Source organism: Rutidosis leptorrhynchoides, chromosome 7 (genome assembly GCF_046630445.1).
Source record: "Rutidosis leptorrhynchoides isolate AG116_Rl617_1_P2 chromosome 7, CSIRO_AGI_Rlap_v1, whole genome shotgun sequence".
NCBI classification, from domain to species: domain Eukaryota; kingdom Viridiplantae; phylum Streptophyta; class Magnoliopsida; order Asterales; family Asteraceae; genus Rutidosis; species Rutidosis leptorrhynchoides.
Window position 1 is genome coordinate 313408392 of NC_092339.1, and position 27445 is coordinate 313435836.

The following is a 27445-nucleotide window of genomic DNA, read 5'->3' on the forward strand; positions in this document are numbered from 1 at the left end:
TAAAGTCGACTCTTACGTCTACAAAAACACATTTGGAAACTGCCTTATTTATATACTACTCGTATCATACATTTCAATCCAATTCAATTCCTTGTCTATTTTCTACATACAATGGAAATATCAACAACTTTTTTATTACTTTCCATAATATTCTTTTATCATTTTTTCGAAGCATCTTTATGTTTGGATCCAATGTACGAATCTTGTGTCCCCAAAGACTGTGGTGATGGTATGAATATAACCTATCCATTTTATATTCAGGGTTTACAAAGTTCAGATTGTGCTTACCCTGGTTTCAAACTCAAGTGCAACACTAACGGGTCCTCGGTTATTCGAATATCAGGAAATAACTACGTAGTTAAGCATATTAACTATACCAACCGCTCAATGCGATTGATGAATACCCTGGATTCAATCTCATGCCTGCCGGAAGTACTCACAAATTTAACACTAGATCCCGGTCGATTTGTACTTGACGATATTTCATCAACAAAAATTGTTTTTCTTACAAGTTGCTCTAAGCAACTCCCTATAAATGTTACAAGATATAGACTAGAGTCATCTTGTGATCAATCCAACAGAACAACTGATCAGTTAGTTATGCTTGAAAACGACACGAATTTGGGTATTGGGAAGGAAGTTTGTAGTCATGTGGTTGTGGCACCGGTAGAAATGGACAAATCAACTGAGGTGGTGGTAGACAGGGGAAATTATGTGGAGGTGGTGAAGAGGGGGTTTATGATGTCGTGGTTGCCGTTAGCGTCAGATTGTGGCTTGTGTGAAAGAAGTGGTGGAAAATGTGGATTTAATATGACAATGTTCGTGTTTCAATGTTTCTGCCTCGATGGACCTGACGCCGTGAGTTGCAAAACTGGTAAAAGACCTACTTTCTACCCTCTCTATCTCAATTTTTTTTTTTCATTCATATCATTTTTAGTTAAATATTATATAACACGAATGACAAAAATACCGTACCCGATAAAGAAACCCGAAACCTGATATTTTTGGGTCGGGTTCAGGCCGGGTATATAGGGTCTTGGGCCAGGTATGAGAATGATTTTAGATACAAACCCGATTATCAGGCCCGTATACTCGAAAAAACCAGAAACCTTATACCCGACATGTTTAAATTTCAACAGTATATAATATTGCATATATTTCTTTTGTAATATATGTATATTCTATTTAGGGATTATAAGATACCGAGTAAAAATTATTATATTTACTTTACAATTTTTACCTATTACGGAAAATATCATTTATACGGAGTAAAAATTGTTATTTTACTTTACAAATGTTACCTATTACTTTTTAAATATCATTTTTGTTTTACATTTCATTACATGCATACATAAAGTGTATAGGAAAACTTTGTCTTTTAATCATCATCTATTTATTACGTAAAAAGTTGGACAAATAGTAATTTGAAATAGTATAAAAAAGTAATAGCATAATTAAATTGCGACGCAGAGAGTACTTTTTACCACTGTTGTAAAAAACCCGATTATTAATCCCCGATTACTCATTTTTAAGAGCAATCTGTTCCGATTTTACAAAATCCGTTTATTTAATCGGCCAACGTCCATTGATGGGTCAAAATCAAATTTAGCAATCAAAGTCGGTCAAAGTCATAATTGGTCAACATTTTAATACAAATAAAAACTGGACTTAAGAATTTTTTAACAAAATGAAAATTTTTAGACAATTTTGTTAACGTTTAGTTTTATGTTTATGATTTTCTTCTATATTTATATATATAATTTTTGAAATTTAATATTTAAATTTATAACAATCCGATTAATCTCCGAATTGCCGATTAAATCTTCTAAAATTTTGACCGATTAATCCCCAAATAGTGAATTTTGCAACCTTGCTTTTTACCACCTCTAATATCTTTAAAGGTTTCCTCATGAAAAGAGTTTGACACAAGAGTGTTATTATGTTAAATTATTTGAATTTGGGTTTTTTTAGATTTTCAAATTTGTTTTTTTAACCCGTAAACTACAATGAAAATAAGGTTTGGACATTTGGATTCTGATCGTATTTCAGGTAATACGTTAAAACCCAAATAAGATGATATCTTACATTTCAGGTATGCCGATTTCTTATTGGTATTAACATACTCTCTCTTCTAAATCCGTACTTTTTGTAGGTGATGGGGAAAGAACTTCAAAATGGATAATTCTTGTCTCAGGTAATTTGTCTTAAGACATACTCCCTCCGTCCCTAGTCCACTGTTCCATTTTGGATGTCAAATTAATTGTCCACTTCCATAAATAGAAAAAAATAAGAAGCTTAAGTTCGATTATACTCCTAATGTATATGTATATGATCAAAAGAAAAAGAAAAGGTAAGGGTAAAACTGAAAAGTAAACAGAAAATACAATACTTTTATGACATTTTCTTAAACTGTTTGTTTTTTTTGTCTGTGAACTATTAATATGGGACGGAAGGAGTAATATATTATTGCGCTAACCCACTACTTCACTACTCACTAGGAATATTGAACTACGTCTATTGAATCTTGCAGTCCTGGGAGTACTAGGAGTTGTGTCAATTGCAATATTAATCGTCATAAAGTTATGCTTAAAACGAGATCTTGGATGGCTGAAAGTAAAGAAGTACAATGTCAATGCGGAAATGTTTCTAAAGAATCAAGAATTTTTAGCTCCAAAAAGGTACACTTATTCGCAAGTTAAGAAAATGACGAACTCCTTTGAAGTTAAAGTTGAAATGTCCCGTTCTTATTGATTAAAAACGTTCCATATTAATTGATTTCGTTGCGAGGTTTTGACCTCTATATGAGACGTTTTCAAAGACTGCATTCATTTTTAAAACAAACCATAACCTTTATTTCATAAATAAAGGTTTAAAAAGCTTTACGTAGATTATCAAATAATGATAATCTAAAATATCCTGTTTACACACGACCATTACATAATGGTTTACAATACAAATATGTTACATCGAAATCAGTTTCTTGAATGCAGTTTTTACACAATATCATACAAACATGGACTCCAAATCTTGTCCTTATTTTAGTATGCAACAGCGGAAGCTCTTAATATTCACCTGAGAATAAACATGCTTTAAACGTCAACAAAAATGTTGGTGAGTTATAGGTTTAACCTATATATATCAAATCGTAACAATAGACCACAAGATTTCATATTTCAATACACATCCCATACATAGAGATAAAAATCATTCATATGGTGAACACCTGGTAACCGACATTAACAAGATGCATATATAAGAATATCCCCATCATTCCGGGACACCCTTCGGATATGATATAAATTTTGAAGTACTAAAGCATCCGGTACTTTGGATGGGGTTTGTTAAGCCCAATAGATCTATCTTTAGGATTCGCGTCAATTAGGGTGTCTGTTCCCTAATTCTTAGATTACCAGACTTAATAAAAAGGGGCATATTCGATTTCGATAATTCAACCATAGAATGTAGTTTCACGTACTTGTGTCTATTTTGTAAATCATTTATAAAACCTGCATGTATTCTCATCCCAAAAATATTAGATTTTAAAAGTGGGACTATAACTCACTTTCACAGATTTTTACTTCGTCGGGAAGTAAGACTTGGCCACTGGTTGATTCACGAACCTATAACAATATATACATATATATCAAAGTATGTTCAAAATATATTTACAACACTTTTAATATATTTTGATGTTTTAAGTTTATTAAGTCAGCTGTCCTCGTTAGTAACCTACAACTAGTTGTCCACAGTTAAATGTACAGAAATAAATCGATAAATATTATCTTGAATCAATCCACGACCCAGTGTATACGTATCTCAGTATTGATCACAACTCAAACTATATATATTTTGGAATCAACCTCAACCCTGTATAGCTAACTCCAACATTCACATATAGAGTGTCTATGGTTGTTCCGAAATATATATAGATGTGTCGACATGATAGGTCGAAACATTGTATACGTGTCTATGGTATCTCAAGATTACATAATATATAATACAAGTTGATTAAGTTATGGTTGGAATAGATTTGTTACCAATTTTCACGTAGCTAAAATGAGAAAAATTATCCAATCTTGTTTTACCCATAACTTCTTCATTTTAAATCCGTTTTGAGTGAATCAAATTGCTATGGTTTCATATTGAACTCTATTTTATGAATCTAAACAAAAAAAGTATAGTTTTCTAGTCGGAAAAATAAGTTACAAGTCGTTTTTGTAAAGGTAGTCATTTCAGTCGAAAGAACGACGTCTAGATGACTATTTTAGAAAACATACTTCCACTTTGAGTTTAACCATAATTTTTGGATATAGTTTCATGTTCATAATAAAAATCATTTTCTCAGAATAACAACTTTTAAATCAAAGTTTATCATAGTTTTTAATTAACTAACCCAAAACAGCCCGCGGTGTTACTACGACGGCGTAAATCCGGTTTTACGGTGTTTTTCATGTTTCCAGGTTTTAAATCATTAAGTTAGCATATCATATAGATATAGAACATGTGTTTAGTTGATTTTAAAAGTCAAGTTAGAAGGATTAACTTTTGTTTGCGAACAAGTTTAGAATTAACTAAACTATGTTCTAGTGATTACAAGTTTAAACCTTCGAATAAGATAGCTTTATATGTATGAATCGAATGATGTTATGAACATCATTACTACCTTAAGTTCCTTGGATAAACCTACTGGAAAAGAGAAAAATGGATCTAGCTTCAATGGATCCTTGGATGGCTCGAAGTTCTTGAAGCAGAATCATGACACGAAAACAAGTTCAAGTAAGATCATCACTTGAAATAAGATTGTTATAGTTATAGAAATTGAACCAAAGTTTGAATATGATTATTACCTTGTATTAGAATGATAACCTACTGTAAGAAGCAAAGATTTCTTGAGGTTGGATGATCACCTTACAAGATTGGAAGTGAGCTAGCAAACTTGAAAGTATTCTTGATTTTATGAAACTAGAACTTTTAGAATTTATGAAGAACACTTAGAACATGAAGATAGAACTTGAGAGAGATTAATTAGATGAAGAAAATTGAAGAATGAAAGTGTTTGTAGGTGTTTTTGGTCGTTGGTGTATGGATTAGATATAAAGGATATGTTATTTTGTTTTCATGTAAATAAGTCATGAATGATTACTCATATTTTTGTAATTTTATGAGATATTTCATGCTAGTTGCCAAATGATGGTTCCCACATGTGTTAGGTGACTCACATGGGCTGCTAAGAGCTGATCATTGGAGTGTATATACCAATAGTACATACATCTAAAAGCTGTGTATTGTACGAGTACGAATACGGGTGCATACGAGTAGAATTGTTGATGAAACTGAACGAGGATCTAATTGTAAGCATTTTTGTTAAGTAGAAGTATTTTGATAAGTGTCTTGAAGTCTTTCAAAAGTGTATGAATACATATTAAAACACTACATGTATATACATTTTAACTGAGTCGTTAAGTCATCGTTAGTCGTTACATGTAAATGTTGTTTTGAAACCTTTAGGTTAACGATCTTGTTAAATGTTGTTAACCCAATGTTTATATTATCAAAAGAGATTTTAAATTATTATATTATCATGATATTATGATGTACGAATATCTCTTAATATGATATGTATACATTAAATGTCGTTACAACGATAAACGTTACATATATGTCTCGTTTCAAAATCATTAAGTTAGTAGTCTTGTTTTTACATATGTAGTTCATTGTTAATATAATTAATGATATGTTTACTTATCATAATATCATGTTAACTATATATATAACCATATATATGTCATCATATAGTTTTTTTACAAGTTTTAACGTTCGTGAATCACCGGTCAACTTGGGTGGTCAATTGTCTATATGAAACATATTTCAATTAATCAAGTCTTAACAAGTTTGATTGCTTAACATGTTAGAAACATTTAATCATGTAAATATCAATCTCAATTAATATATATAAACATGGAAAAGTTCGGGTCACTACAGTACCTACCCGTTAAATAAATTTCGTCCCGAAATTTTAAGCTGTTGAAGGTGTTGACGAATCTTCTGGAAATAGATGCGGGTATTTCTTCTTCATCTGATCTTCACGCTCCCAGGTGAACTCGGGTCCTCTACGAGCATTCCATCGAACCTTAACAATTGGTATCTTGTTTTGCTTAAGTCTTTTAACCTCACGATCCATTATTTCGACGGGTTCTTCGATGAATTGAAGTTTTTCGTTGATTTGGATTTCATCTAACGGAATAGTGAGATCTTCTTTAGCAAAACATTTCTTCAAATTCGAGACGTGGAAAGTGTTATGTACAGCCGCGAGTTGTTGAGGTAACTCAAGTCGGTAAGCTACTGGTCCAAAACGATCAATAATCTTGAATGGTCCAATATACCTTGGATTTAATTTCCCTCGTTTACCAAATCGAACAACGCCTTTCCAAGGTGCAACTTTAAGCATGACCATCTCTCCAATTTCAAATTCTATATCTTTTCTTTTAATGTCAGCGTAGCTCTTTTGTCGACTTTGGGCGGTTTTCAACCGTTGTTGAATTTGGATGATCTTCTCGGTAGTTTCTTGTATAATCTCCGGACCCGTAATCTGTCTATCCCCCACTTCACTCCAACAAATCGGAGACCTGCACTTTCTACCATAAAGTGCTTCAAATGGCGCCATCTCAATGCTTTAATGGTAGCTGTTGTTGTAGGAAAATTCTGCTAACGGTAGATGTCGATCCCAACTGTTTCCGAAATCAATAACACATGCTCGTAGCATGTCTTCAAGCGTTTGTATCGTCCTTTCACTCTGCCCATCAGTTTGTGGATGATAGGCAGTACTCATGTCTAGACGAGTTCCTAATGCTTGCTGTAATGTCTGCCAGAATCTTGAAATAAATCTGCCATCCCTATCAGAGATAATAGAGATTGGTATTCCATGTCTGGAGACGACTTCCTTCAAATACAGTCGTGCTAACTTCTCCATCTTGTCATCTTCTCTTATTGGCAGGAAGTGTGCTGATTTGGTGAGACGATCAACTATTACCCAAATAGTATCAAAACCACTTGCAGTCCTTGGCAATTTAGTGATGAAATCCATGGTAATGTTTTCCCATTTCCATTCCGGGATTTCGGGTTGTTGAAGTAGACCTGATGGTTTCTGATGCTCAGCTTTGACCTTAGAACACGTCAAACATTCTCCTACGTATTTAGCAACATCGTCTTTCATACCCGGCCACCAAAAATGTTTCTTGAGATCCTTGTACATCTTCCCCGTTCCAGGATGTATTGAGTATCTGGTTTTATGAGCTTCTCTAAGTACCATTTCTCTCATATCTCCAAATTTTGGTACCCAAATCCTTTCAGCCCTATACCGGGTTCCGTCTTCCCGAATATTAAGATGCTTCTCCGATCCTTTGGGTATTTCATCCTTTAAATTTCCCTCTTTTAAAACTCCTTGTTGTGCCTCCTTTATTTGAGTAGTAAGGTTATTATGAATCATTATATTCATAGATTTTACTCGAATGGGTTCTCTGTCCTTCCTGCTCAAGGCATCGGCTACCACATTTGCCTTCCCCGGGTGGTAACGAATCTCAAAGTCGTAATCATTCAACAATTCAATCCACCTACGCTGCCTCATATTCAGTTGTTTCTGATTAAATATGTGTTGAAGACTTTTGTGGTCGGTATATATAATACTTTTGACCCCATATAAGTAGTGCCTCCAAGTCTTTAATGCAAAAATAACCGCGCCTAATTCCAAATCATGCGTCGTATAATTTTGTTCGTGAATCTTCAATTGTCTAGACGCATAAGCAATCACCTTCGTTCGTTGCATTAATACACAACCGAGACCTTGCTTTGATGCGTCACAATAAATCACAAAATCATCATTCCCTTCAGGCAATGACAATATAGGTGCCGTAGTTAGCTTTTTCTTCAATAACTGAAACGCTTTCTCTTGTTCATCATTCCATTCAAATTTCTTCCCTTTATGCGTTAATGCAGTCAAGGGTTTTGCTATTCTGGAAAAGTCTTGGATGAACCTTCTGTAGTAACCAGCTAGTCCTAAAAACTGGCGTATGTGTTTCGGAGTTTTCGGGGTTTCCCACTTTTCAACAGTTTCTATCTTTGACGGATCCACCTTAATACCTTCTTTGTTCACTATGTGACCGAGGAATTGAACTTCTTCCAACCAAAATGCACACTTTGAAAACTTAGCGTACAATTTTTCCTTCCTCAATACTTCTAACACCTTTCTCAAATGTTCACCGTGTTCTTGGTCATTCTTTGAGTAAATAAGTATGTCATCAATGAAAACAATGACAAACTTGTCAAGGTATGGTCCACACACTCGGTTCATAAGGTCCATGAATACAGCTGGTGCATTAGTTAAACCAAACGGCATGACCATAAACTCGTAATGACCGTAACGTGTTCTGAAAGCAGTCTTTGGAATATCATCTTCTTTCACCCGCATTTGATGATACCCGGAACGTAAGTCAATCTTTGAATAAACAGACGAGCCTTGTAGTTGATCAAATAAGTCATCGATTCTCGGTAGTGGGTAGCGGTTCTTGATGGTAAGTTTGTTCAACTCTCGGTAGTCGATACACAACCTGAATGTACCATCTTTCTTCTTGACAAACAACACAGGAGCTCCCCACGGTGATGTGCTTGGTCGAATGAAACCACGCTCTAAAAGTTCTTGTAATTGGCTTTGTAGTTCTTTCATCTCGCTGGGTGCGAGTCTGTAAGGAGCACGAGCTATTGGTGCAGCTCCTGGTACAAGATCTATTTGAAATTCAACGGATCGATGTGGGGGTAATCCCGGTAATTCTTTCGGAAATACATCAGGAAATTCTTTTGCGACGGGAACATCATTGATGCTCTTTTCTTCAGTTTGTACTTTCTCGACGTGTGCTAGAACAGCATAGCAACCTTTTCTTATTAGTTTTTGTGCCTTCAAATTACTAATAAGATGTAGCTTCGTGTTGCCCTTTTCTCCGTACACCATTAAGGGTTTTCCTTTTTCTCGTATAATGCGAATTGCATTTTTGTAACAAACGATCTCCGCTTTCACTTCTTTCAACCAGTCCATACCGATTATCACATCAAAACTCCCTAACTCTACTGGTATCAAATCAATCTTAAATGTTTCGCTAACCAGTTTAATTTCTCGATTCCGACATATATTATCTGCTGAAATTAATTTACCATTTGCTAATTCGAGTAAAAATTTACTATCCAAAGGCGTCAATGGACAACTTAATTTAGCACAAAAATCTCTACTCATATAGCTTCTATCCGCACCCGAATCAAATAAAACGTAAGCAGATTTATTGTCAATAAGAAACGTACCCGTAACAAGCTCCGGGTCTTCCTGTGCCTCTGCCGCATTAATATTGAAAACTCTTCCACGGCCTTGTCCATTCGTGTTCTCCTGGTTCGGGCAATTTCTAATAATGTGGCCCGGTTTTCCACATTTATAACAAACTACATTGGCATAACTTGCTCCGACACTACTTGCTCCGCCATTACTCGTTCCGACACCATTTGTTCCTTTCGTTCTATTAACCCCTGGTCCGTAGACCTCACACTTCGCCGCGCTATGACCATTTCTTTTACACTTGATGCAAAATTTGGTGCAGAACCCCGAGTGATTCTTTTCACACCTTTGGCATAGCTGCTTCTGATTGTTGTTGTTGTTGCGGTTATTATTGTTGTTGGGATGATTGTTGTAGTTGCTGTTGTTGTTATTGTTGTTGTTGTTGTTGTTGGGCCGTTTGTTGTAGTTGCGATTGATGTTGCGATTGTTGGGATAATTGTTGCGATTATTGTTGTAATTGCTGTTGTTGTTGTATTGGTGATTCTTATCACCGTTTTTCTCTCACTTTCTTTTGACTTGCTTCACATTGGCCTCTTCAGCAGTCTGTTCTTTAATTCTTTCTTCAATTTGGTTCACGAGTTTGTGAGCCATTCTACATGCCTGTTGTATGGAGGCGGGCTCGTGTGAACTTATATCTTCTTGGATTCTTTCCGGTAATCCTTTCACAAACGCGTCGATCTTCTCTTCCTCATCTTCGAATGCTCCCGGACACAATAGGCACAATTCTGTGAATCGTCTTTCGTACGTGGTAATATCAAATCCTTGGGTTCGTAACCCTCTAAGTTCTGTCTTGAGCTTATTGACCTCGGTTCTGGGACGGTACTTCTCGTTCATCAAGTGCTTGAATGCTGACCACGGTAGTGCGTACGCATCATCTTGTCCCACTTGCTCTAGATAGGTATTCCACCATGTTAACGCAGAACCTGTGAAGGTATGCGTAGCGTACTTCACTTTGTCCTCTTCAGTACACTTACTTATGGCAAACACCGATTCGACCTTCTCGGTCCACCATTTCAATCCGATCGGTCCTTCGGTTCCATCAAATTCCAAAGGTTTGCAGGCAGTGAATTCTTTGTAGGTGCATCCTACACGATTTCCTGTACTGCTAGATCCAAGGTTATTGTTGGTATGTAGCGCAGCCTGTACTGCGGCTATGTTTGAAGCTAGAAAAGTACGGAATTCCTCTTCATTCATATTCACGGTGTGTCGAGTAGTCGGTGCCATTTCCTTCAAAATAGTTAAATGGAACAAGTTAATCATACAGAATATTAAGAGTAGTTAATAGTATTTCGTAGCATAATATGAACTCATTTATAAAAGCTTTTTCTTCATATTAGCGTTTTATAAGTTTAAATTCGGGTAGTACCTACCCGTTAAGTTCATACTTAGTAGCTAATATACAATTCAACTACTACAATTCTATATGAAAAACTGATTATAATAATATTTCGCGTTCAAACTTTTATACAATATTTTACAAACTTACAATACCTCTTATTTTACATAAAGCATGAAATATAGCACACCATAACTTTGATACAAGATAGTTGTGAAGATAATTGTAGCTAGTACACAAGTCGTTCAGCAAAGGCAATAAAGACACGTAATTCATACGTCCAGAAACAAGTCATGCATTCTGGTTTTACTAGGACTACTTCCCATCCTTGGTCTTGTGCAACATAACCGTTATGGCCGTTGATAAGACAGCGTGTTGTAACGTCGTCAAAGGGACGAGGGTTACGTAATGTCCAACAGTCCCGTAATAATCTAAAAACCTCATTTCTTACCCCAATTACCGACTCCGTCACTTGTGGAAACGTTTTGTTTAATAGTTGTAGCCCGATGTTCTTGTTCTCATTTTGGTGAGAAGCGAACATTACTAATCCGTAAGCATAACATGCTTCTTTATGTTGCATGTTAGCCGCTTTTTCTAAATCACGAAGTCCAATATTCGGATATATTGAGTCAAAATAATTTCTTAACCCGTTGCGTAAAATAGCATTTGGGTTCCCCGCAATATATGCGTCAAAGTAAACACATCGTAACTTATGGGTTTCCCAATGTGATATCCCCCATCTTTCAAACGAAAGTCTCTTATAAACCAAGACATTCTTGGAACGTTCTTCGAATGTCTTACAAACTGATCTCGCCTTAAATAGTTGTGCCGAGGAATTCTGGCCGACTCTAGACAAGATTTCATCAATCATGTCTCCGGGTAGGTCTCTTAAAATATTGGGTTGTCTATCCATTTTGTGTTTTTAAACTGTAAAATAGACAAGAGTTAGATTCATAAAAAAAATACTTATTAATACAAGCAATTTTTACATATATCATAAAGCATAAGAACACTATATTACATATATTACACCACACGAATACAACTATCTTATTCCGACTCGCTCGTTTCTTCTTCTTCGGTTTTGGTTCGTTTTGCCAAGTTTCTAGGGATATATGATGTTCCCCTAATACGAGCCGTCGTTGTCCACATTGGTTTAGAAAAACCTGGTGGTTTAGAGGTTCCCGGGTCATTGTTACAACTTAAGGACTTCGGGCGTTGACGATACATATAAAGTTCATCGGGGTTGGAATTAGATTTCTCTATTTTTATGCCCTTTCCCTTATTATTTTCTTTTGCCTTTTTAAATTTAGTTGGGGTAATTTCTATAACATCATCGGAATTCTCGTCGGAATCCGATTCATCGGAGAATTGGTAATCCTCCCAATATTTTGCTTCCTTGGCGGAAACACCATTGACCATAATTAACCTTGGTCGGTTGGTTGAGGATTTTCTTTTACTTAACCGTTTTATTATTTCCCCCACCGGTTCTATTTCTTCATCCGGTTCCGATTCTTCTTCCGGTTCCGATTCTTCTTCCGGTTCCTCTTCGGGAACTTGTGAATCAGTCCACGAATCATTCCAATTTACATTTGACTCTTCATTATTATTAGGTGAGTCAATGGGACTTGTTCTAGAGGTAGACATCTATCACATAATATCAAACGCGTTAAGAGATTAATATATCACATAATATTCACATGTTAAAAATATATAGTTTCCAACAAAATTTGTTAAGCAATCATTTTTCAAGTAAACACGGTCGAAGTCCAGACTCACTAATGCATCCTAACAAACTCGATAAGACACACTAATGAAAAATTCTGGTTCTCTAAGACCAACGCTCGGATACCAACTGAAATGTCCCGTTCTTATTGATTAAAAACGTTCCATATTAATTGATTTCGTTGCGAGGTTTTGACCTCTATATGAGACGTTTTCAAAGACTGCATTCATTTTTAAAACAACCCATAACCTTTATTTCATAAATAAAGGTTTAAAAAGCTTTACGTAGATTATCAAATAATGATAATCTAAAATATCCTGTTTACACACGACCATTACATAATGGTTTACAATACAAATATGTTACATCGAAATCAGTTTCTTGAATGCAGTTTTTACACAATATCATACAAACATGGACTCCAAATCTTGTCCTTATTTTAGTATGCAACAGCGGAAACTCTTAATATTCACCTGAGAATAAACATGCTTTAAACGTCAACAAAAATGTTGGTGAGTTATAGGTTTAACCTATATATATCAAATCGTAACAATAGACCACAAGATTTCATATTTCAATACACATCCCATACATAGAGATAAAAATCATTCATATGGTGAACACCTGGTAACCGACATTAACAAGATGCATATATAAGAATATCCCCATCATTCCGGGACACCCTTCGAATATGATATAAATTTCGAAGTACTAAAGCATCCGGTACTTTGGATGGGGTTTGTTAAGCCCAATAGATCTATCTTTAGGATTCGCGTCAATTAGGGTGTCTGTTCCCTAATTCTTAGATTACCAGACTTAATAAAAAGGGGCATATTCGATTTCGATAATTCAACCATAGAATGTAGTTTCACGTACTTGTGTCTATTTTGTAAATCATTTATAAAACCTGCATGTATTCTCATCCCAAAAATATTAGATTTTAAAAGTGGGACTATAACTCACTTTCACAGATTTTTACTTCGTCGGGAAGTAAGACTTGGCCACTGGTTGATTCACGAACCTATAACAATATATACATATATATCAAAGTATGTTCAAAATATATTTACAACACTTTTAATATATTTTGATGTTTTAAGTTTATTAAGTCAGCTGTCCTCGTTAGTAACCTACAACTAGTTGTCCACAGTTAAATGTACAGAAATAAATCGATAAATATTATCTTGAATCAATCCACGACCCAGTGTATACGTATCTCAGTATTGATCACAACTCAAACTATATATATTTTGGAATCAACCTCAACCCTGTATAGCTAACTCCAACATTCACATATAGAGTGTCTATGGTTGTTCCGAAATATATATAGATGTGTCGACATGATAGGTCGAAACATTGTATACGTGTCTATGGTATCTCAAGATTACATAATATATAATACAAGTTGATTAAGTTATGGTTGGAATAGATTTGTTACCAATTTTCACGTAGCTAAAATGAGAAAAATTATCCAATCTTGTTTTACCCATAACTTCTTCATTTTAAATCCGTTTTGAGTGAATCAAATTGCTATGGTTTCATATTGAACTCTATTTTATGAATCTAAACAAAAAAAGTATAGTTTTCTAGTCGGAAAAATAAGTTACAAGTCGTTTTTGTAAAGGTAGTCATTTCAGTCGAAAGAACGACGTCTAGATGACTATTTTAGAAAACATACTTCCACTTTGAGTTTAACCATAATTTTTGGATATAGTTTCATGTTCATAATAAAAATCATTTTCTCAGAATAACAACTTTTAAATCAAAGTTTATCATAGTTTTTAATTAACTAACCCAAAACAGCCCGCGGTGTTACTACGACGGCGTAAATCCGGTTTTACGGTGTTTTTCATGTTTCCAGGTTTTAAATCATTAAGTTAGCATATCATATAGATATAGAACATGTGTTTAGTTGATTTTAAAAGTCAAGTTAGAAGGATTAACTTTTGTTTGCGAACAAGTTTAGAATTAACTAAACTATGTTCTAGTGATTACAAGTTTAAACCTTCGAATAAGATAGCTTTATATGTATGAATCGAATGATGTTATGAACATCATTACTACCTTAAGTTCCTTGGATAAACCTACTGGAAAAGAGAAAAATGGATCTAGCTTCAATGGATCCTTGGATGGCTCGAAGTTCTTGAAGCAGAATCATGACACGAAAACAAGTTCAAGTAAGATCATCACTTGAAATAAGATTGTTATAGTTATAGAAATTGAACCAAAGTTTGAATATGATTATTACCTTGTATTAGAATGATAACCTACTGTAAGAAGCAAAGATTTCTTGAGGTTGGATGATCACCTTACAAGATTGGAAGTGAGCTAGCAAACTTGAAAGTATTCTTGATTTTATGAAACTAGAACTTTTAGAATTTATGAAGAACACTTAGAACATGAAGATAGAACTTGAGAGAGATTAATTAGATGAAGAAAATTGAAGAATGAAAGTGTTTGTAGGTGTTTTTGGTCGTTGGTGTATGGATTAGATATAAAGGATATGTTATTTTGTTTTCATGTAAATAAGTCATGAATGATTACTCATATTTTTGTAATTTTATGAGATATTTCATGCTAGTTGCCAAATGATGGTTCCCACATGTGTTAGGTGACTCACATGGGCTGCTAAGAGCTGATCATTGGAGTGTATATACCAATAGTACATACATCTAAAAGCTGTGTATTGTACGAGTACGAATACGGGTGCATACGAGTAGAATTGTTGATGAAACTGAACGAGGATCTAATTGTAAGCATTTTTGTTAAGTAGAAGTATTTTGATAAGTGTCTTGAAGTCTTTCAAAAGTGTATGAATACATATTAAAACACTACATGTATATACATTTTAACTGAGTCGTTAAGTCATCGTTAGTCGTTACATGTAAATGTTGTTTTGAAACCTTTAGGTTAACGATCTTGTTAAATGTTGTTAACCCAATGTTTATATTATCAAAAGAGATTTTAAATTATTATATTATCATGATATTATGATGTACGAATATCTCTTAATATGATATGTATACATTAAATGTCGTTACAACGATAAACGTTACATATATGTCTCGTTTCAAAATCATTAAGTTAGTAGTCTTGTTTTTACATATGTAGTTCATTGTTAATATAATTAATGATATGTTTACTTATCATAATATCATGTTAACTATATATATAACCATATATATGTCATCATATAGTTTTTTTACAAGTTTTAACGTTCGTGAATCACCGGTCAACTTGGGTGGTCAATTGTCTATATGAAACATATTTCAATTAATCAAGTCTTAACAAGTTTGATTGCTTAACATGTTGGAAACATTTAATCATGTAAATATCAATCTCAATTAATATATATAAACATGGAAAAGTTCGGGTCACTACAAAAGTAGGCCAAGGTGGTTTCGGTTCTGTTTATATAGGAAAACTAAGCAATCAAGACCAAATAGCGGTAAAGGTTTTGAGTAAAGTGAAAGGAAACGGGGAAGATTTCATTAATGAAGTTGCAAGTGTTGGAAGGACTTCTCATGTTAATATTGTTACTCTTGTGGGATTTTGTTTAGAAGGTAATCATAGAGTTTTGATCTATGAATTCATGCCTAATGGCTCCTTAGAGAGATTCATATATGGTCGGAGTTCTTCGAATTGTAGCCAACTTGGGTGGGAAAAGTTGCTCGAGATTGCTGTTGGGATTGCGAGAGGCTTAGAATACTTGCATAGGGGTTGTAATACACGGATACTACATTTTGACATAAAACCCCATAATATTTTATTGGATCAAGATTTTTGTCCGAAGATATCTGACTTTGGGCTGGCTAAGTTGTTCCCTGATAAAGGGAGTACGATATCCATGTCTCAAATGAGAGGAACGCCTGGTTATATCGCTCCTGAATTATTCTCTAGAAGTTTCGGAGGTGTGTCACATAAATCAGACGTTTATAGTTATGGAATGATGATTTTGGAGATAGTTGGAGGGAGGAGAAATATCGAGGTTGAAGTCGAACATACAAGTGAAATATACTTTCCTCATTGGATTTATAAAAAGGTTGAATCACACGGAGAGCAATTAGGGCTGCACGGAATAGTGAATGACTCAGAAAATGATATGGCAAGAAAAATGATTATTGTAGGTTTGTGGTGTATACAAACTAATTCCATGAACCGTCCAACAATCACAAGGGTGTTAGAAATGTTAGAAGGCGGGTTAGAGTTATTGGAGATCCCTCCGAAACCTTATTTTTTGTCTCCATCAAGTTCACTTCATTCACCAACTACAAATTACTTTAATCCTAGTTGTTCAGCAATTGAAAACCTTTAATGTTTTTTATCGTTTAAGTATTTATTTGTTAATTGTTATTTATTAGTTCCCTGAAGAATTTTGAAAGCATATTTGTCTATTATACTAAAAGAGGACAAGTTAACTTTTTGGTCATTTAAGTACTCAATACGACACTTCTCATTTTCTTTTTTCTTTTTCTAAGCAGCTCTTAAAAGTATCACGTGTTTAAGTGTTTTATTTATTTTGAAATAATTGTGTCGTTGGTCCCTCCATTTTACCCCAAAAAACTAACAGTGTCTCTCAAGTTTTTTTTTTAACTTTCAGCGTCCCTCTATTATCACTTTTTTTGATTACGCGTCCCTCCGTCAGTCAGACGTTAATCTTGGACGTTAAGTCCCATCACGTGCATGAAACGTGATGGGTATTTTCGTCCTTTTAATCTATTTGTCTTTTTCTTTTCTTTTTCATTTATTTTAATAAATATTTCTTCCCTTTTATCTTCATCATCTTAGCTTCATCTTCATCCCCAAATTAAAACCTTAACTTTAATACTCAACAAACTCATACTCCGTATAACGCTCGAGATAAAAAAAATGGTAACTTTATCATAAACAATGAGTTATATAAAAACGCATTACTTTGTATTATTTAGTAGACATTTTATGAAATTATTTTGGAGTGCTTTGCCAAAGATAAGAAGAAAGCCTCAAATTGAGGATCTTCATCACAAATTGAGCTGAGATTTATGTTCTATATGTAAATCCTAAACCTCGTTTATTATTATAACACATCAAAAACAACAGATTCAAGCTAATTGATTCTAGTTCTTCATTTTTCTCAAAAACGCAACCGTTTTGGCTTCCGATCATTTCGGAATCATTTTTAGAAAAGTAAAAATGCAGATGTCTTCAAAATCATCTCGTGATACTCTCTGCACATATTCAGATCCGGATATGAAGAATTGAATTCAAATTTTGAAGTCAAACTTCGAAGTAAAAAGTCTACAGCGCTTTGATTCTTCGAATTTGAAGTCTATGTTGTGGTTCAGATTAATTTGATGCTTTTCGAGCATCATGTATATCATTTAGAACATTTATTCATGAAGAGATCGGGTTCCGAAATCATCTAAAACGTAAAAACAATTTTTGAGTTCATATGAATATGAAGCTTCTGTTCAACAATGATTCTGATAGTTTGATTGCGTTTTGATGATGAATCCTTCATAAAAGATGATTATCGATGCACAAGGAATCAGTTTCAATTGAATACGAGAATTAATTTGTTCAAATTTGATATCTCATATTTGTGTTATGAAGATGAACACCAAGAACTGGTACTATTCGGATAAATTTGTGATGAAGATCCTCAGATCATGATTTCTCAAATTGACTACATTTATTTCCTTTTTAAGTTACTAGATGTAAGCTTCGTACATAAATAAATAAATACATAATTCGTTTTTGGTTATTAGCAAGTAATAATAATACGAATTAATAGATACAAAAGATATTATAAATTTATAGTATTAGATTAAAGAGTGCGTATCACCTGAAATTGGTTGAATTATCGAGTATAAAATTAATTCCACCATGTGGGTTTTTTTATGTATATGTTAATGTTAATGATTTAAATGTTGAAATAAATCCAATTTATTGTTATTAGATTTGATTATGAGAAAAAGAGATAAACTTAAAAAGACAATTTATTGTTAGACAGATATATAGCCTCACATGCCTAGCAAATGACTAACTTAAGAAGACAATTTTACCCTAACATGCAATGCATATGTCATAACTTAACAGACATTTTTAACGGGAGATTGACGGAGGGACTCGGTATGCTTAAAAGTAATCATAGAGGGACGCTGAAAGTCAAAAAAAAACTTGAGGGATGCTGTTAGCTTTTTGGGGTAAAATGGAGGGACCAACGACACAATTATTTCATTTATTTTTGATAATTGGTTGTTTTTTTTTTGTTTTTTTTAAAGATTATTTATATACACTTTTATCTTACTTTTCATTTAGTAAAAAAGTTTGGACCAATCGTCGATGTACACGTATCTATAAGTTCTATTATATTACTAAAATGATGACATCATAAATAAGCCTTTTTTCCATTAAAATAAATTAAAAAAGAAAAAGAAAAATTTAGAGAGTATGTACATGATGTCATAATTCTTAATTAATTTTAAATTAAATAATTAAACAAATCTTTTATAAAAGGAAATACTAATCTCTCATATTATAAATTTTAAAGCATATTGTACAACTTTTATATAATAATTGTATTTTAATTTTTCTAAAAGGCATTTATTATTATTACTAATAATTATTACTGTATTAAAAATATAAACACTTAACTTTGAGCAAACTTTATTATTACTCTATTATTTATTTTTATTATAATAATTATAATTATTATATTATTAATATTCAAATATGAATTCTCTTTACGAGATTAATTACGTTACATATGTATGCGAAAATTGTTGGGAAGTTATCCCACATGTCTCTATATATTTGTAAAAACAACGACAAGTTTCTTATTCGAACGGGTCATTAAAATAAATGGCTTTAGCATTTACATTTACTTAATACCTAAAACATGTCATTAAATTGTTTCGTTTAAACAAACCCGTGATTTCACGGGTCATTTCACTAGTTGTGATTATAATTTACTTATACACTGTTAAAGTATAGAATGAAACTACTTACCGCAGCAATGCACGAACATCTCACCGCTAGATTGTAATTATAGAATATTGAAACAATGTTTAAGGTATGAAGCGAAACCATTTCCCACAGCAACGCCCTGCTCGTTTACATCAATGTGGCACACACTACATGACGCCTATTTAGTGTAGTCAATTTGTAAGAACTCCAACATCATCTATAAGTACATCAGAAATCCATAGGCAATTCAATAACAATCGGTGTACAGGTTTCAAATAGAACTTAACAACATCAACTTCTACTGCAAATGCAAATGCTAAACGTAGTTTTGATTAATTAGCACATATAAGTATCGGTTTTAAACAGAAAGATTTACAGATTCTGTCCAATTGAATCATTGACTTTCAAACTATTCAAACACATATTTGAATCAGATTCAGCATTTCATCCATAATCCCTAAGACCCTAACCAAATCTTGAATATTAATTTGAGTTTAGATCATAAAAAACAATGGAGATCTGAAAATTTAAATTTTTTCCACAAAGTGCTAAAAAACCTAAATGACAACATGCGGCAATACTAATTTATTACTCCTACCTGAAAGTGATAATGTTATGGTACTAAAAACAAAGTGAAAAACTATCCCAAGGTAGCCCAAGTGGTTGGGGCCTTGACATCCTTGCAAGAAGTCTTGAGTTCGAATCTTGAGATGGTCAGGGAAGGGTTGAAAACGGCCAGGGTTTTCCTAGGAAAACCTTACAACAACATACTGTACCTTGAAATAGTCTTCGTAATAGAGCAAAAAGAAAGAACTATAAGAAAAACTTTTCTCATTTCCATATCAAAGGGGTGAACAATCTGACACATGAGTCACCTTATCACCATATAACTTTTAAAAGATTTCATTCATTATTAGACCAGACGAAATATTACTAGTAAACAACAATAATATGTATCTTTTTAATACATAAGTCTCATGTCCTGATGAAATTCCAGAAAATACAAACACAAGTTGATGGAAAAAGCATAAAAGGTATCACATCAAATACCAAATAAACCTTCGATTCGAGTATCATGATCTCAAACAATCGGGTCACGTTCTTTAATCTCTTGTAACAGTTGTTCTCTTACCCTCCTGATCTCTGCTTCCTTCTCCATTCTTTCTTTCTGTAAATTGTTACAAACAACCGATATTCAGTGCGTCAAGTCACAATACCTGTTCCATATCACTATTTTCATCTCAAAATATGACCACCAACCCTAAACTTAGTATAAAGTAATAGAAAATCAAGTTGAAACTTTCAGAATTCACAATTTTCTTCGAAAGTTTACATAATTGGTTAACTGTAGTTCATTACCTTTTTAAGTGCAAAGAAACATCATCTATGGTCTAGTAGGTTAAAAACTAGAGACATACTTCAATTTTCGAAAACGAACAAACTACGTAGGCGTCTGTCTCAAGATAGATTCCACACTAATAATGTGTCACCAGTAAAATTCATATTCGATATACAGGCATAATTTCATTAAATAGTAATAAATACTATACGCGCTAGTACAAGCAGCCAGTTTCTAAGTAAGAGCACACGGAGTCGTGGCTTTTTTTCGCCGTTGCCACAATCCGACGCCGGGGACAAGGGGAGTGCCGAATCCATCCCGGCGTCAAAACTCGCCGTTGGGCCTCACCGTTGCCATGGTAACGTTGGTTTGGAGCGTATGATTCTGAAATATATCCGTTATTCAACTGAAATGGACATTGAAATTGGACACTTAACGATTTCCCCTGTTTTGACTTCAGTGTTAAATCTCAGTGTTTTTGAGGACACTGAAATTGGACACTGAGTTCGGTGTTACGACTCCTTGTGCTCCAACAATTTAACACACACAAAAAAAAAGCATATGAGAGAGAGAGAGGCAATAGTTTCATCTCTACAATTTGGAACAAAACTTGAATCTAATTTGAAATTTAAACCAATACACATTCTAATTTCGATAATTAACATCACAGGTGAGTAATGAACAGTGCAAACCCTATTTCATAAAATTTTAGGTACCTAAAAATATCGGAGCAAGATCCAATTCAAAGCATATACACATACAAACACATAGACAAATAAATTATGTATATGTATATAAATTAAATTTAAATCTGGAAATAAAAAGGAGGTTAATGGAAAGATATAGACCTTTTCATCCTGATGAAGAGCGATCCAAACATGAACTTTATCCATTGATTGCCAGAACACAAAAGCGCCTAATGACATCCCGAAAAACGTCTTCATGTTCACCATCTTATTAATCCAATTTCTGATTTGATTGGTTGCTGACGAAGATAATCGAACTATGAAAATGGCGTCGTTAGCAAAGGGAAAAAAGAAAGGAAACGAATACTGTACTAGTTCATGTTTTATTTTGGTCCCGGTTGTTTCTTATACTTACGGATATGGTCCTTACTTTTTACAATATTCCTATGAAAAAGTCCGAGCTAGTTTTGTAATCCCTTGAATCCAATAATTTGATTGAAATTCAACGGATCAAGAGCGCGACACGTGGCGCGACAATCACATGTGATTTAAAAAAATAAATTCAAATTTTTTTTAATTTTGTTTAAAAAAAAAATTAACAAATGCTAACAAACTTAATCAAATCAACGAATTAAAGTCTGAAATTTTGAAGTTATGATCACGAAACGCTAACAAACTTAACCAAATCACCGAATTAAAGTTTGCTTCCTGTTGAAATTTTTTTTGAAAAAAAAATTTGATTTTTTTTTCCAATCACATTTGATTGGATTTGACATACAGAATCACATGTGATTGTGTTTTACAATCACATGTGATTGGGTTTGACAATCATTGGATTCGACATGCTAAATTTAAAAAAAAAAAAATTAAAAAATTTTTGATTTTTTTTTCAATCACATGTGATTGCCGCGCCATATGTCGCACTCTGATTGGTCCGTTGAATTTCAAGCAAATTATTAGATTCAAGGAATTACAACCCATCACAATTAACAAAATCACGAATTCATGATGCATAATTTTTAGCTTTAAAATGAGTTTCAACCTTCTTAAAGACATAAAATTGCCGAATCACGGAGAGGCAAAAAAACGATGAAACGTGAGCATAGGAAGCCAACTATATGTAGGAATATAATATACGAAACTGAAAATAATATAAACATATCACAACTTATACATAATAATCGGATTATAATATTCACACAAAAATAAATAATCAGATTAATAACGAAAAGATAGAACGATCTAACCGAATTGAAGGTTGAACCGGGCTTGTGTTTGACACAATTCCCTTAAACAGATTCGACGTCTATTCCCAGGGTACACCGGTCCGAAGCAGCGTACTGCCGGACTTGAACACTTGCCTGAAAGGTAACCGGAACGGGGAGACCTTATTGCGGCTGAGAGGAAACTCTAATCATATAAGAATGATTATATGATTTTTGGTGTATTTTTCTTCAAAGCCTAAGGTCTTTATTTATAGTGGAGACTATAGCCTTAGGTTTGTTCCCACAACCGATGTGGGACAAAATACTAAACTTCTAGATTTTGCACCAAACTAGCAACTTTGAGATTCGATATCTCATTCACATTTAATCCATTTTGGACACTCTTTAACTCATTTTAAAGCCTTCGTCAAGGACTACAAAACTCACTAAATAGTTACTATTATATGTCACTCGAACATATAATTATTTGTGTCCAAAGTTTGGTGAAAACACATGTTTTTATCAAGTTTTTCCAACAATCCCCCACATGAATGGAGATCGATCTCAGAAACAACAATATTCCGATTAAGTTTCAGCGGTTGAATCTTGCATACGATAAGTAGGTGTTACCCTTTGAACTTTCGCTTGTGAAAACGCACTTAGTCTACTGGCTCTGAGTAGACGGCGATGTCTTTGAACTCGTCTGCCGTTTGTGTAGGCGACAATACGCTTCACACAAGACTCTCCCTGACAACTTCAAGTCCTCATAGTTATGTTCGTTATGGTCATGAACATTAGCCTGGTTCTGCGAGAGCTTATCAAGTATTGTGCCCCAACAATACCCTTCGAAGCGACCCCACTTCTGTCTCACATAGGTGATTCACCACTGAATGGCTACTGACTAACCACGCATGGTTATTTCAGTTGAATCATTAAAAGCCATAGGCTTATCCTCTTACTTGTCACTTTTAGGAATGGACTAGGAAGTCTACTCTAATTAGTAAACTCCCTTTAAAAGTGTAGGGGTTGCTAGTTTAGTAATTATCTCCCCCACAGTGACCGTCGCCAGTTCATACAAGTAGGTTGTCCTATTGAACTCAGATCTTGGGATCTCCAGTCAACTGAGTTAGGTTTTCCTTCATATAAACTTAGCCTTTTAAGGGCTTCAGTCCCATTCCCACGCACGACTCATACACTAACTCTCTGCTTAAGCCTTTTTTCAGCAGATCCGCAACATTATCCTTTGACTTCACATAGTCAATAGTGATAATTCCTTTAGAGAATAGTTGTCGTACTTTATTATGTCTACATCTCATATGTTTATTCATACTGTAACATCCTCAATCAGGCCTAGATGTAAGATTACTAGATTGCCCTTAAGTTTGTATTGCGTTATTATATGCTTTTATTTTATTTAATATTTATTATTAAATAATAATGTGGTTAGGACCAGTTTGTGACAAGGGTCACAGAACAGGTTTGTTTATTTAATTTGGATTTTGTTTGGGTTGCCAAATGTTGTACGAAAGATATCAGATAACTTATAAATACCCGTGTGTCACACAGTGTAGGAATTATCCACAATTAAGTGACTAGTGCATGTGTTCTTCTTCCCAATTCTAGAAAATTCCCAAACACACACCGTACCTTCCCTTCCACCTACAATCAAACCCTAATCCTTAATCTTCATCTAGAGCTCAAATTGTTCATATCTTTGTGTTCCTTGTGATTCACTGATTCTTTTAAGGTAAGAATCATAAGCTTCCATGCTCTAATATTTGAAAATTTTAAGGTTTTGTGTTAGTTTTCATAAAAGTGTAAATTTGTGTCAAAACAAGTGATTTAAATGTGGTTATGGTCAAATTGTTGTGGGTTTTGAGTCTATAACAAGTAGTGAACAAGTTGTGGTCAATTTTGGTGTTTAAAACGAGCTCTAGATCGAGATTTGAGGATTTCATCGTGAAGTCCGTAGCCTTTGTTCAGTTTCTGATGAAGATGAACACACTCGGCCGACTGTCAGTCGACAGTCGACCGACTGAGGGTTGAACGGCCGATTGATGAAGACAACCGACCGACTGTTGAGTGAACCGACCGACTGAGATTTACCTTCGGTCGATTGATGTAATACCATATGAATCGACCGACTGGGAGGGTCAGTCGACCGGTTGTGTCTACAGTCGACCGACTGTCAGAGTCAGTCGACCGACTGAGTGTCCAGGGCAGAATATTTTACCAAGTGTCGATTTTTAGCCGTTATGCTGCCCGTTTATATTTTGATGTTTATATGTAAATTTTGAAAGTGTACAAGTGTTAAGCAAAAATTTTTAGCGGACAGTTTTTGATACAAAAATTTATCTATTGTGTTATTTGATGTTAACGAACAGAAACTAACTTGTGTATATGTTTTTCTCAGGAGAAAAGGAGAAAGAGAAGGTTCAGTGATTAGATAGCTGAATACCTTCTCGTTTGCTGGTAATCGGTGAGTGGGACTAACTGGAGAATATAGTATATAGTAGCATGTTATATTATGATTGTCATGCTTGTTAAATATACTTATTGTTGTAATTAGTTAGTTCCCAGTGATGACTGCATGTTGGTTGATGCTTGTCTGTTGGAACCTAGTGCGTCCCTATCTTGTGGTAGCCTAATTCGATAGGAGAGATCAACCTGCGGGTTGGGTTCCTCATGTGGTAGCCTATTTGCATCGGTGTAGTATATGTTTGAATGACGCGTTCATCGCGTGTGGATGATTTATGCAGCACGGTATGTAGGAGGAACTTCCGGTAAACCCCAGCCCGATCAACTGGAGGTTAATGGTTTGGCCGAACCGCCGGAGTCTCTGTAGGCTGCATTACTGGGTGATGTTTGTGTGTTAGACTATGTGACATGATTAGTATAACACTTCTGTATGCTATGGCATGTAGTTAGTCGTACTCACTTAGCTTCGTGCTAATTCCCCGCCATCTCCTCCCTGCAGGTTGATAGCTTTTGTAGATAGTGCTTTTTGGGAGAAGACGGGCATGGTGATGTTATGTTTGATAGGATTAACTCTGATGTGATCTTTTATAGTTTAAACTGTGTTCCTTTGAAAACAGATTGTAACTACATCTTCTCCGTATAAACATGTATTTTGTAATGACACGTGACACTGGTTGTCTTAGCAATAGTTAATGTTTATTTTGTAATTAATAAATCAATGCTTCCGCCACGTTTAAAAAAAAATAGCGGTGTCACAAATTGGTATCAGAGATGAGTTTGGCAGCATGTGCATTGTGATCAACATGTCATGTTCCCAAACTTAGAAGAGTCATGTCAAACATAACATGCTGGGGATGGGTTAAGTGATTATTAGGACAGGATATGTGTTAGTTGTTAGTACTAACAGAATTTATACTAAGCTTTGGTGTGAGTGTTGTGGTAGTGCAGTAATGGCAGATAATCAAGCAATCGCTACTGGCCCTACTGTCCCTGGAACTGGTACTTTTAGAGCCCCTGACGATGATGGATATGTGTCTTCAGAAGAAGAAACCTCTCAAGAAGTAATAGAACTTCAAAGTCGGTTACTAGAAGCTCAGGAGAAAATTAAGGAATTGGAACAAGAACGGGCGCAATGGAACCCTAATACCACTGCGTTAAACACAACTCTTCCTCCAAATTTCTATACTCAAGCTGGAGGCAGTACCCAATCACAGTTTCCTCAAACCACTTATCAAAACCTCCAAATGCCATTCCCGTTTAACCAGGCATTTCCAAATCAGATGATATACCCTTTTCAAGTCCCTGAGATAAGAAAGAAGTGTACGTATAAACAGTTTCTAGACTGTAAACCTCCTGAGTACAGCGGACTTACAAACCCTACGATGACCCTCAATTGGCTAAGAGAAGTGGAGAGGGCGTTAGAAGCATGTTTTTGTGAGCCATGAATCCATGGAGTTATTTGCTAGTAGGCTTCTCAAAGATGAAGCAATGAAATGGTGGGACTCTATCACTGCATATTTACCTAAAGAACAGATCATTCAAATTACCTGGGAACAATTTGAAATGTCCCGTTCTTATTGATTAAAAACGTTCCATATTAATTGATTTCGTTGCGAGGTTTTGACCTCTATATGAGACGTTTTTCAAAGACTGCATTCATTTTAAAACAAACCATAACCTTTATTTCATCAATAAAGGTTTAAAAAGCTTTACGTAGATTATCAAATAATGATAATCTAAAATATCCTGTTTACACACGACCATTACATAATGGTTTACAATACAAATATGTTACAACAAAATAAGTTTCTTGAATGCAGTTTCTACACAATATCATACAAGCATGGACTCCAAATCTCGTCCTTATTTAAGTATGCGATAGCGGAAGCTCTTAATAATCACCTGAGAATAAACATGCTTAAAACGTCAACAAAAATGTTGGTGAGTTATAGGTTTAACCTATATATATCAAATCGTAACAATAGACCACAAGATTTCATATTTCAATACACATCCCATACATAGAGATAAAAATCATTCATATGGTGAACACCTGGTAACCGACATTAACAAGATGCATATATATATATAAGAATATCCCCATCATTCCGGGACACCCTTCGGATATGATATAAATTTCGAAGTACTAAAGCATCCGGTACTTTGGATGGGGTTTGTTAGGCCCAATAGATCTATCTTTAGGATTCGCGTCAATTAGGGTGTCTGTTCCCTAATTCTTAGATTACCAGACTTAATAAAAAGGGGCATATTCGATTTCGATAATTCAACCATAGAATGTAGTTTCACGTACTTGTGTCTATTTTGTAAATCATTTATAAAACCTGCATGTATTC

At 34.4% G+C, this 27445-nt stretch overlaps 2 protein-coding genes across 2 annotated transcripts; one reads left to right on the forward strand and one right to left on the reverse strand.

Moving 5' to 3' along the window:
• Positions 1-387: 387 nt before the first annotated feature.
• Positions 388-16864, forward strand: LOC139860177 (LEAF RUST 10 DISEASE-RESISTANCE LOCUS RECEPTOR-LIKE PROTEIN KINASE-like 2.8). The gene is made up of 4 exons (XM_071848948.1): positions 388-874; positions 2153-2194; positions 2531-2740; positions 15804-16864. The coding sequence occupies exons 1-4, from the start codon at positions 388-390 to the stop codon at positions 16748-16750; spliced, it is 1686 nt and encodes a 561-aa protein (XP_071705049.1). The 3' UTR covers positions 16751-16864.
• A 3456-nt stretch (positions 16865-20320) lies between these two features.
• LOC139858860 (uncharacterized) lies at positions 20321-21769 on the reverse strand. Its single transcript, XM_071847695.1, has 2 exons — positions 21571-21769; positions 20321-20551 (listed from the first exon to the last, which is right to left on the reverse strand). Exons 1-2 carry the CDS (start codon positions 21673-21675, stop codon positions 20465-20467), a joined length of 192 nt encoding a protein of 63 aa, XP_071703796.1. The 5' UTR covers positions 21676-21769; the 3' UTR covers positions 20321-20464.
• Between the last annotated feature and the right edge of the window lie 5676 nt (positions 21770-27445).

What these genes read in the sequence shown, in the direction of transcription:
- LOC139860177 (XM_071848948.1), top strand. Translation starts at nt 388, where the DNA reads ATGCGATTGATGAATACCCTGGATTCAATCTCATGCCTGCCGGAAGTA. An exon ending in ATGGATAATTCTTGTCTCAG is followed by an intron (nt 2,195 to 2,530) that starts GTAATTTGTCTT and finishes TGAATCTTGCAG; the next exon opens with TCCTGGGAGTACTAGGAGTT. An exon ending in AGTTAAAGTTGAAATGTCCC is followed by an intron (nt 2,741 to 15,803) that starts GTTCTTATTGAT and finishes AACATGGAAAAG; the next exon opens with TTCGGGTCACTACAAAAGTA.
- LOC139858860 (XM_071847695.1), bottom strand. Translation starts at nt 21,675, where the DNA reads ATGGTGAACATGAAGACGTTTTTCGGGATGTCATTAGGCGCTTTTGTG. An exon ending in CTCTTCATCAGGATGAAAAG is followed by an intron (nt 20,552 to 21,570) that starts GTCTATATCTTT and finishes AACAATTTACAG; the next exon opens with AAAGAAAGAATGGAGAAGGA.